Source organism: Tasmannia lanceolata, unplaced genomic scaffold (genome assembly GCF_043159265.1).
Source record: "Tasmannia lanceolata isolate RefF3 unplaced genomic scaffold, GAP_Taslan_0.1 ptg000012l, whole genome shotgun sequence".
Taxonomy (NCBI): Eukaryota; Viridiplantae; Streptophyta; class Magnoliopsida; order Canellales; family Winteraceae; genus Tasmannia; species Tasmannia lanceolata.
The window spans coordinates 47,877,711-47,889,847 of record NW_027518689.1 but is presented as its reverse complement, the minus strand read 5'-3'; the positions used below and the strand labels follow the sequence as shown (position 1 = coordinate 47,889,847).

At 46.0% G+C, this 12,137-nt stretch overlaps 1 protein-coding gene across 1 annotated transcript; it reads left to right on the top strand.

The window, feature by feature from the left end:
- The first annotated feature begins 426 nt into the window (after positions 1–426).
- LOC143888897 (uncharacterized) lies at positions 427–1,380 on the top strand. Its single transcript, XM_077393282.1, has 2 exons — positions 427–833; positions 921–1,380. Exons 1-2 carry the CDS (start codon positions 427–429, stop codon positions 1,378–1,380), a joined length of 867 nt encoding a protein of 288 aa, XP_077249397.1.
- The last annotated feature ends 10,757 nt before the right edge of the window (positions 1,381–12,137 follow it).

Below are 12,137 nucleotides of genomic sequence, written 5' to 3'. Positions count from 1 at the left end.
GGATATAATCAGATCAGAATGTATGAGTCAGATATACCGAAGACTTCCTTTGTAACAGACCAGGGGACCTACTGCTACCGTGTCATGCCCTTCGGCCTGAAAAACGCCGGGGCCACGTATCAGAGGCTTGTGAACAAGCTCTTCCAGAACCAGATCGGCCGCAACATGGAAGTCTATGTCGACGACATGCTGGTCAAAACCCGAAGTGCGCAAGATCACGTCTCCGACTTGAAAGAAAATTTTCAAGTCCTGAGAGAGCATAAGATGAAGCTCAATCCCACCAAGTGCACCTTCGGCGTCAGCTTGGGAAAATTCTTAGGGTTTATGGTAAGCCAAAGAGGGATAGAGGCCAATCCAGAGAAGCTCAAGGCCGTGGTGGAGCTCACTCCGCCAAAAACCATCAGAGAAGTGCAGCGACTAACAGGAATGGTCGCCGCGCTGGGGCGCTTCATCTCAAAGTCTACAGAGAGGTGCCTGCCCTTCTTCAACGCAGTCAAAGGGCTCAAGACGGCGCCCTGGACAGAGGAGTGTCAGGCCACATTTGAGGAGTTAAAGCAATACTTGTCCTCTCTACCACTATTGACAAAGCCAGAACCAGGTGAGGAGCTACTCTTGTATCTGTCCGTGAGCCCCCTGCCTCTAGCAGCTGTCCTAGTTCGTGAAGAGCACAGCCAACAAAAACCGGTCTACTATGTTAGCAAAGTCTTGCACGATGCCGAAGTCAGATACCAGCGGGTCGAGAAGTTGGCCTACGCCCTGATCATGGCAGTCAAGAAGTTGAGGCTGTACTTTCAAGCTCACACAATAAAGGTCCTGACTGATCAGCCGCTCAGGCAAGTTCTCCATAAGCCGGACACCTCAGGACGACTCGTGAAATGGGCCGTGGAGCTGAGCGAATTCGACATCCTGTACATGCCAAGACCAGCAATCAAGGCTCAAGTGCTGGCAGATTTCGTGGCTGAATGCACCATCCCCCAGCAGATCACCGAGCCCGATATTATCCAAACCCGAGCTGCGGGAAAGGCAATCGCAACTGATGAGCGAACAGAAGATGGAACAAAAACAGAAATCATCCCCATACGACCAGCAGAACAGGATCCATCGACCGCCGAACCGCTCTGGGAAGTGCACATGGACGGATCTTCGAACAAGAGTGGTTGTGGAGCCGGTCTGGTTCTAATCGGGCTGGACAACTTCACTTTAGACTATGCCCTGAGGTTCGGATTCCGCGCATCCAACAATGAGGCTGAATATGAAGCCCTCCTCGCCGGAATGAATCTCGCAGTCCAGACCGGCGCCCAAAGACTGAAGCCTACTGTGACTCCCAGTTGGTTGCAAACCAGATTCAAGGAATCTACGAGGCCCGCGACGAGCGTATGATCAAATACATCTCCAAGGTCCGTCAGTTATCCACTAAGTTCAAAAGTTTTGAGGTCATCAGAATCCCCAGAACAGGAAACACAAAAGCAGATGTGCTGTCTAAGCTGGCCGCATCTGGATACACGACTCTCGGGAATATATGTATGGAGTTTCTACATAAATCCAGTATCGAAAGAAAGGCCGCTGAAGTAATACTGGTGGAGCACGAGTCATGCTGGATGGACGAGATCATCGACTACCTACGTAGTGGGAAACTACCCGAAGCCAAGAAAGAAGCCCGCAAAGTGACACAAAGAGCAGCCCGGTTTTTCCTGGATGGTGAGAACCTGTTCAAAAGGTCCTACACCCTCCCGTACCTAAAGTGCCTCCGGCCCAGCGATGCCGCGTACACCCTGCAAGAGACACACAAAGGTATTTGCGGGGAGCATCTAGGGGGCAAGGCCCTGGCGATCAAAGTGTTGCTGAGAGGTCTGTACTGGCCCACATTAAGATAAGACGCACTGACCCTAGTCAAGAAGTGCGAGAGATGCCAGAAGTTCTCTCCCACCATTCACCAGCCTGCTGTGTCTATGACCCCGATCATCAGCCCACTCCACTTCGCAGTTTGGGGGATGGACATCTTGGGCCCCTTTCCACCGGCCTCCGGAAGGCGCGCATTCGTAGTTGTGGCCATCGATTATTTTACCAAGTGGGTGGAGGCTGAACCTCTATCCCAGATCACAGAGCAGAACGTGCAGGACTTCTTTTGGAAGTCAGTGGTTTGCAGATTCGGGATCCCACGCGTCTTGATAACAGATAACGGTAAACAGTTCGACTGCCGGAACTTTCGGAAGTTTTGCTCCGACTTGAAAATCGAACAGAGGTTTACTTCAGTAGCGCACCCGCAGACCAATGGGCAGACAGAAGTGACGAACTGAATCCTACTGCATGGGATAAAGAAAAGGCTGGACGAAAAGGCTGGTCGATAGGCAGATGAGCTTTATCACATTCTATGGGCGTATCGCACCACTCCGCGCACACCAATGGGTGAATCACCATTCAACCCGTCCTTTGGAACAGAGGCAGTAATACCAGTCGATGTAGGCACCCCGTCTCCCAGAGTCAGCAACTTCAATGAACAGTTCAATGATGACGGGCTCCGCGCAAATCTCGACTTATTGGAGGAAGCCAGGGAAGAATCCCGAATCAGAGTCGCCGCCTATAAGCAGAAAGTGTCCAACTATCATGACTCTAAGATGCGCCCCAGAGAATTCCGAGCAGGGGATCTGGTCTTAAGGAAAGCTGCTATCTCCCAACCAAAGAAGGCCGGAAAAATCTCCCCAACCTGGGAGGGTCCGTACCGAATAAAAGAGGTGATTCGCCCGGGAAGTTATAAGCTGGAAACACTTGAGGAGCAGTTACTACCCCATGCCTGGAACTCAAAGAACATCCGTAAATACTATCAGTAGTAAGCTACGCGGCGTAAAAGTGACTTTATAAATATATACTGAATGTGAATGAAAGAAGCTCTTTTGCAAATCTCTTCGTACTCCTTGGAAACCCAGTTCACTAAAACTTGGGTACTCATCAAATTGGAAACCCAGTTCCCTAAAACTAGGGTACTCAACGCTTGCTTTGTCACGACTCGTCTCCGCAAAGACCAGGAGTGCACTCCTGGTCCGGAACCAGTCCGGATGCAAAAAACCAAAGCTCCTCGGAAACCCAGTTCGCTAAAACTTGGGTACTCATCAAATTGGAAATCCAGTTCACTAAAACTAGGGTACTCGATGCTTGGTTCGCCACGGCTCGTCTCCGCAAAGACCGGGAGCGCACTCCTGGTCTTGAACCAGTCCGGATGCAAAAACCAAAGCTCCTCGGAAACCCAGTTCGCTAAAACTTGGGTACTCATCAAATTGGAAACCCAGTTCACTAAAACTAGGGTACTCGACGCTTGGTTCGCCACGGCTCGTCTCCGCAGAGACCGGGAGCGCACTCCTAGTCCGGAACCAGTCCGAATGTAAAAAACCAAAGCTCCTCGGAAACCCAGTTCACTAAAACTTGGGTACTCATCAAATTGGAAACCCAGTTCACTAAAACTAGGGTACTCGACGCTTGGTTCGCCACGGCTCTTCTCCGCAAAGACCGGGAGCGCACTCCTGGTCCGAAACCAGTCCGGATGAAAAAACCAAAGCTCCTCGGAAACCCAGTTCGCTAAAACTTGGGTACTCATCAAATTGGAAACCCATTTCACTAAAACTAGGGTACTCGACGCTTGGTTCGCCACGGCTCGTCTCCGCAAAGACCGGGAGCTCACTCCCGGTCCGGAACCAGTCCGGATGCAAAAAACCAAAGCTCCTCGGAAACTCAGTTCGCTAAAACTTGGGTACTCATCAAATTGGAAACCCAGTTCGCTAAAACTTGGGTACTCGCCACTAGGAAACCTAGTCGCTGAAGCTAGGGTACTCGATGGTTAGTTCACCACGGTTTGCCCCCGCAAGGACCAGGTTCAACCTAAGCTCGAAACGCCTATCTGGAGTGTTATCGACACAGCATAGAACCAAACAGTATTGACCAGAAACAGACAAGTGGAGAAGGGGTGGACAATAAAATTTACTTTCCATTCATGAAGTAGGGCCTCAAAGGGAAATTTCAAAAAAAAGGACTCAAAAGGCTGTTACAAAAGTTGGGCCTCCAAGGGACCATTACAAAAAGAAATCGTCAAAAGAGAAGAAAGAAGGGGAGCTCAAGGCACCCCCTGGCTACCATCCCTTGCTGGATCCGCCTCCGGGGCCACGGGTGCAGCAGTGGTGGCCGGCTCGTCACCGCCAATCGTCGGTGGGTCAGGGAGAACCATTCCCGTCAAAACCACGGCCGAATTGGATTCCTTAACCTGCTCAAGACAGTCAAAGAACCCAATCTTGTAGGACTCACTGGACAGAATAAAGAGTTCGTCCTCCCTTTTCTGAACGGCCTCTATCTGCCTCTCTCGGGCTCTCTCCCTCTGAGCGTTGAGGGCTTCTGCTGCCTTCTCCTTCTGCGCAGCCAACCGAGCGGCAAACTCTTCTCTGATTCGCTTGTTTTCCTCGACCGTCTCTTCAACGGACCTCTGTAGCTCTTTTGCCTCCTGCATCAATTTCCCACTCTCCTCCTCGGACTTTGTTATTGCCTCAGAAAATTTCTGGCTCTTCTCTCGGAGGTCGTTATAATACAATAAAACCTACAGACCAGCCAGTGTTAACACAGGAAATCGAGGCACGAGATAAAGATAAACCAGGACTCGAGGGCCATCTCACCTGGTAAACTGACGAAAATATAGCCTCATCAGCCGCAGCTGGAGGTTCGTTGAGAACCTGAAGCTTGTCATTGCTGAGGAGAACTTTGCTGAGGAGCTCATTAGCCACCCGGCTCTCACCAAGGGCCATCTCACCTGGTAAACTTTGCTGAAAAACATTGTCTCCGGTCCTCGCCGGGGGAGGACGGGCTCCAGCAGATGTCCCCCCCGACTTCGAGGACCCCGCGCCCCGGCCATAGGCGCCCACCAACCTCACTGTAGTCTTGGCTTTGGGAGGCGGCGGCGTGTCCTGGATTTGGGCCGGACTGGCCATCTCTACGGCCTTTCTTTTCTGGCCCTGTTGGGCCTTCCCGAATGCCCCCTGCCTCATTCTCTCTGCCATGGACTGCTCCTACATCTCTGAAAGTCAACATAGACAAACAAAACCAGTCAGAAGCAAGAAAAAGAGGAAAAATAGTTTTAAAACAAGACTAGCCACATACGTGCCGGGGTCGCAGTACTAAGGCCAAGCCCAACCAGAATCTCTTCCCCGTGGAATTCCGAACAATGAATGGGTCCCTCACGGTCCAGCTCCTCGCAGATTAAGGCAAACGTCCTCACATCCTCGCCCTCAAGTAACGGCTTGCGACTCATTGCGATTGTATCCGGGGCGTCCCATTTCAGAGGAACCGGCCAGGGCTCATTGGACTCCATGTCCTCGACGTAGAAGAACCTATTCCTCCATAAGTGTATCAAAGAAGGAGTGCTAGTGATCATTTTCACCTCCGGGCGCTGGCTAATGTAAATCCAACCCCCGCCCTTGTGCCTCTTCAATTGCGCACACGCGCGGAACAACGGCAAGGACAAGTTCCTTTGAAGCCGGCCCTGGACGAGGTATATGAACCCCGTCAGCATCCTCCATGAGTTTGGCGCAACCTGAGCCGGAGCCAGCCCATAGTATCGAAGCACCGCGGCGAAGAATGGGTGTAGAGGGAACCTGAGTCCGGCCCTCAATGACTCATCGTATATACAAACATCAGAGCTTTCGTTACAGGCCCTATCTCCCTCTGTCGCCTCCCTCAGCCCAAACTTGGGGGGAACACAATACATATCCCTAATGTCCACCATCATGGACTCATCAAGGTAATTCTCCTCGTGAAGAGCCTGTACGTTGTATTTAGGATTGGCGTCCATTCGGGCCCTCGCTACGACCTCAACGGCCCGGCCAGGGAGAAACGTTGTGGATGCCTCGGCGGCGTCACTACCAACACTCCCCTCTGCTCGGAGATAACTATCCGTTCCCGGTGTTCAGATCCAAAATCACTTCGTCCCCAACCACCTCGTCATCACTACCTACGATATCCACACTAACATCAGGACTTGCCATTTTTGGGGCTGGTGTCCTGATCGGCCTATTCTGGATCCTAACCAACGAACTAGACCCTGAGCTACTAGAAGACGACTCCCTTGAACCGGACTCAGAACTAGAGCTATTACTTGACATGAAAGCAGGAAAAGAAACGAATGAAAGGCGCGCTCAACAAGATTACCGGTCAAAACTGAAATCTCCCAGTTTCGAACTGAAAGCTCCCAAATCCGCAGCCGTTCACAACCACGAACTATGCGAGCCGAACTGGCCTGAACCGAACTGGCAGAGCAAAAAGCAGAAGGAGAGTAAAAGTGAAAAGTAAGAAATGAAGGGTGAAAACCCTCCTTTTATAAGCCTTGGCGATGGAGGTCTGCATTTAATTAAGGGCACGCGCGTCGAGGGCGCCTGTACGGTGCCACGTGTCTTTCATTAATGACGGGCACGAACTTCGAAGCAAGGGCATAAGTAAAAATACGCGCGTATCCCCAAAAGTCTAAGGGCATCCGTGAAAGTACTCGTGTGAAGAATAGCTCTCAAAAGCGATTGAGTCCGGCACAAAAATCAGTCCGGCCCAAGCCGGACTGGATATGACGCGTCTCGCTACACGACAAAAATCAGTCCGGCCCAAGCCGGACTGGATATGACGCGTCTCGCTACACGACAAAAATCAGTCCGGCCCAAGCCGGACTGGATATGACGCGTCTCGCTACACGACAAAAATCAGTCCGGCCCAAGTCGGACTAGATATGATGCGTCTCGCTAGAGGACAAAAATTAGTCTGGCCCAAGCCGGACTGGATATGACGCGTCTCGCTAGACGACAAAAATCGGTTCCGCCCAAGCCGGACTGGATATGACGCGTCTCGCTAGACGACAAAAATCAATCCGGCCCAAGCCGGACTGGATATGACGCGTCTCGCTACACGACAAAAATCAGTCCGGCCCAAGCCGAACTGACAAATTTCCAGACTGATTCCCAGGCCGGACTGACAAATTTCCGGACTGATTCCCAGGCCGGACTGACTCCCACCGATCAGAGATGTAACTCACCACACTTCCCCAAGTCACCATAATGACTTGGAGAACTGGGGGGCAACTGATGGGGTATAAAAACAGCAGCCTATTAGCTGTCGACACGTGGCCCGAGGATGGCCCACCGCAGACCCCGCGTCAGCAGGTGTAGTTTGGTAATTACAATAGAGTAGGTGAGCTCGAACCTATAGCTGGCTGACACCTGTCCTGGAGTAATAACTCCCCAACTACCCCAGTTTTCCCTCTATAAAAAGGCTTCCAAAGCTCATAAAAAGGGCAATGACTTCTCACCCACCACTCTTAAACTCGCTCTGCACTCCTGCTCATACTGACTTGAGTGTCGAAGGGCCTGTCCAAAGTAACACTCCGGGTTGGTCATTCCGACCTCGTTTGCTCTTTACGCAGGGCTCAGCTACTCAGCTCCCTCACCTCGGTTTCTCGGGTCCTCCAGCTCGGCTCTTACGTCATTGTCATCTGTTACCGATTTTAGGCCTAACATGACCCATATCTTGTTCTCAAGTTAAAAGGATGCCTTGCCCTTGAGATTATTGTCAACAAAATTTGTTTGTGGAGCGTTCCTTTTCAAACTACTGAAGAGACTTTTTTCAAAAAACAATGCATTCCATCGCAAAATGCATTTTCTTGCAAAAAAAAGATTAAAGTATACTTCAAGTTACTCTAAGGGCATATTTGACAACCGCGGAAATAAAATTCGCACAATATTTGTTTACTCAAGGTGACAAAAGGTAGAGAGGACCGGTGAGAGAGACTTGAGAGAACCGTGAGTGAGGAGAGTCCATGATTGGGTTGGTAAACAAAGAAAAAAAATCTCTGTTTAAAATATGAATCTTGTTTTCCCTTTTCTACCTCAAGCCCTTGCTCTTCTTACTCACCATGTCTCTAAATCTCTATCCCCCACTCTTTTGCCCTGCTCTTTACATTAGGGTCTTCTCAGTTGCTTCACTTGATTGGAAAAGGAAATCAAAATAACGTTGCAAATGGAAAGGAAATAGAAAGGAAACTCTCTAAGATGGGTGTTTAGTTGTCAGGAAATTGTAGCGAAAAATTACAAAAAATTGATTGGTGAAACACCAGATAACACAAGCAACCCTCATTGAAAAAACTGAAATAGTGTCAATTCCTCAGAAAAAATAATGGAGGAAAAAAACCAGGAAACACAAGCAACCCTCTCTGAAAAAATAAAAAACTCCAACGAAACCAAAAACCCTATTTTCAAATTGCGTCCATTCCTAAGAAAAAACCAAAAAGCAGAAATTCCAAGAGTCGATTTACACCCAAAATATAGGGTTAAACAAAAAGAAGAAGAAATAGAGACATAAAAGAGAGAGAGAGAGAGAGACTATTTCTTAGTAATTGTAGGGAACCGGTCAATAGATAGAGGAGGCTCTACGGAACTAGTCTTCAAACGAGCATCAAGAGAGAAGGAGAGTTGTGAGAGCGAGAGGCAAGACCTCGATAATGAGAGAATATTAAAAAAACTCGGCTTTCTGTCGTTGAGCAATGAAATCCCCAACTAGGGAATGCAATTGCCTCATCAGTCGACAAAGATTCCTGGCGAACTTATAAAATTGAAAATTTCCACAGAGGCTGACAGGCATTAGATACGGTTTGATAGAAAAATAAAAGTTGTTTCCACCCCATTTCCAGGCAAAGACAGCAAGTGAACAGAGGAGAACAGATATATCCCGATATTTATTTTTGGGGTTGCCAACCATGCCCAAAAAGTACAATGTTTTTGTCATTTTTTAAATTTTAGTTTCGGAATGTGTTTCGGCCCTCACAGAAACTGAAATTTTGGCCTGAATTTCGAAATTTGGTCGAAATTTTGGTAATTTCGGTCGAAATTTTGGTAATTTCGGTCGAAATTTTGGAAAAATGTTATATAATTAATAAATTTGAGATTTTTGGGTTGAATTTCTCCAAATTTTGGACGAAATATACAAAAAACCGAAATTTCGGCCGAAATCTAGTATCATTTCGAGTTTTTCCAAATTCGGTTTCAGTGTTGACTGAAATCAGTATCTTAGACTAGTAATTGAAAAATCCCATATTAGAGCTTTAATATTTGTTCTTGAAGATTAGAACTAGAAGAAAAGAGAGAAAACGTCTTGGGTGTTATTGGAGAGTGGGAGAATGTTTTTCCTAGCCCCAATCCATATAGAAAACGTCCCTATTGTGTTTTATATATTTAGTTTGGTTTCCCTATTTAATTTCCTACAATTTCTCCTTAAATCCTGCTTGATAGGAAAACTAGCTTCTTAATTTTTCCAATAAAAGAAGTAAATTTAATTGGAAATCTTTAATACTAATTTGGAAGTGTTTTCCAGAAGTGGAAACACCTTTTTCCCATTTGAAAAACGTTCTGAATTGGCTCAAATTAAATTCCTAAAAAATCTCCAAGAATCTCTCTTGCATTCTATCTTTTTCCACTTTCCCGCTATAAGCTGCTAACTGATTTTCAAGCTCATTTTTGGACTAATAGATGAAAGAATCTAGAAAATTCATAAACTAAGAAGTTGTAGCTCTTTGAAAGATATTTCCAATGAGTGTTTACACACTTAATTTGGCCAAACGGACAGTGAGTTATGACTGTTTTAGTAAAACAGGTCTATAAGTTAAATACACATTTCTTATTTAATTTTTCTAATTAAATAAACTTATTTCCTCCCATCAAATGAGATAAAATCTCTATTCATAATATTCTCTAATTTTCAAAATAACCCTAAGTTAACAATTAACTCTTTGGGTATTCCAAATGCGTCCTACGGTGTGTATACACTAAAGGAACTACGTAGATCTTTTTCCTCGCATCAAATGCGACGAATCTAGTCCGTCCGTGCAATCTAGTAAATGCGGGACCTTTATCCAAAGGATATAAATTGGTCATTCGAGTTGTGAGTGGGAACATTACAGGGATCCGACAATTGATCCTGCAAAACCCAATGATGGGCCCCAATGTGATCTTGTTCCGTAGTTAACAACTACAATCGCATTTGATCAGTGGTCTCCATCGAGACGTAACCCTGAAGATGACCGTCAAATCATCATATCCCTAATCACATTTAATATATGCAAGTCCCTTCTCCATTCCACATCTATTGAGTTGAGTCCTATGGGGAGTGGACAATTACTACCACCTGGGCCCACTCACAGTATACCTTCCAATCAAGCAATTAGGGCCTGCAAATGCATTTGCAAAATCATTTAAAAAACATGCAAGTATTTTAATAAAACATTTGATAAGCCATTTATCAAATTCGATTGGCCAAGCTATTTTATAGGCCTAATGTTCTGAACGAAACTGTAGATGATATCCCTGTAATTGGGGCGGAGAATTCCAAGTCGGGTTTCTCTATTAGCCTCGTGGGTTTGTCTAAGAATCCAGTACTACCCTCTAGTGATTCATAGAAGGACCAAGGTTAGATAGACCAAGAACTAGGCCTCGCCCACAAACAAATATGACCCCTCTAGTCTAATGATATGTAAAGGGTCATGTCTGGTAAAATAGCCTTACTAACTGCTGTCTACAGGCTATTCTAGCTTGATCCTGTTTAGTGCGCAATCACATTGTCGCACCCACTCTTCTTGCTTAGGGTCCACTACCCAAGTGACTGAGATAAGCCAGTCCACGACATGTGCATGTAGGTAAGACTGGTGCTGATTGTGTACAGGAGGAGATGCCCAATCTCGGCCCCAACCAGAAACCTTTAAGGTCTGCAAAGAACCAGGATACCATATCTCCCTACTCCCTAGGATCTGTAAATCCTCGAGCATGGTGTTCCTACTTTGCTACCTAATGACGAATATGTGACGAAAAACAAGCACATCACACATATTCAATCATTTATTACCCATTAGATGTCATGAAATATTTCCTTTAAAATTTTAATGTGACAATATATACGAAATGTACTGGCTTTTAGGCACTAACTCTAACAATTGTATCCTAGGGTTGATCTCTTAGTCCTAAAACCGTTATAGCCAATTTAATGAGGAACCCTAACCAGAGTTTTTAAAAATTGTCTGCATATACATGAGGACACCCATTAATTGATGCTATTAATTGATGGTCCAGACCATTCATTTGTTGGGCCCCACCCTTAGGATGAACTTTAACTCTTAATATGACATGGATGGCATAGTACATCCTCAACAAATCAAAAGGTTGTGATCATACATTTTAAACCTCTTAATGGTTGAGATCATCCGAATTAAATCTACTAAATCTACTTAAGTTGGGGCCTATCACATGATCAGCACCTTTCATCTGGTAAGCTCAATGAAATCTTAACCAACAGTCGACCCATCTACAAAATACTTGGCAAATGTTGGGTTTAGGTAGTGGGACCAATACCATATGGGTCCCTTATGATCTTTTATGGAATTTGTTAGGTTCCATCGCATTTCACGGAATGTCTGTTGCATGACAGAGCAGCCACCTGATGAATAATGACAAAATCCGATGAAAAGTGAGCCTATGTGGGTGCTCTCTCATGCAACAGACGTTCCGTGAAATGCCTTTGCGATGGACCCTAGCAAATCCCACAGGTATTTTTAAAATGTACCGTGGGCGATGAGCCCTCTTTATAAGAGGATCCAAGCCATTCATTTGTTGGAACCACTATAAATAGGGCATGCCTCAAAAATCATTTTCATAGGACGATCCTAACCCTTTGATCTATAGAGGTCACCTTATATAGATTGGATGGTTAGGATCATCTTATGAGCATAATTCTCAGGACAAAGATCGATATTAAGACCAATATAATAGAACCAAACAAAGTACTAACCGTTGATTGTGCTTAAGACCAAGATGATAGAATGCAAGAAGTCCTAACCGTTGATTTCTTGCTGGCAGGTTATGGGGATGGGAACCTCATTAACCAAACTCAGAAATTGTAGCTAATCTTGTTGTGGATCATTTGATGTTAATTAAATTATTTGATGAAGTAAATTAACGGTGAAGCTTCAATCATCAAATAGCAAAAACGAAGTAAATGTGTGAAGCTTCAATCATCAAATAGCAAAAACGAAGTTAATGTGTGAAGCTTCAATCATCCAATAGCAAAAAATTTCAATTTTATTG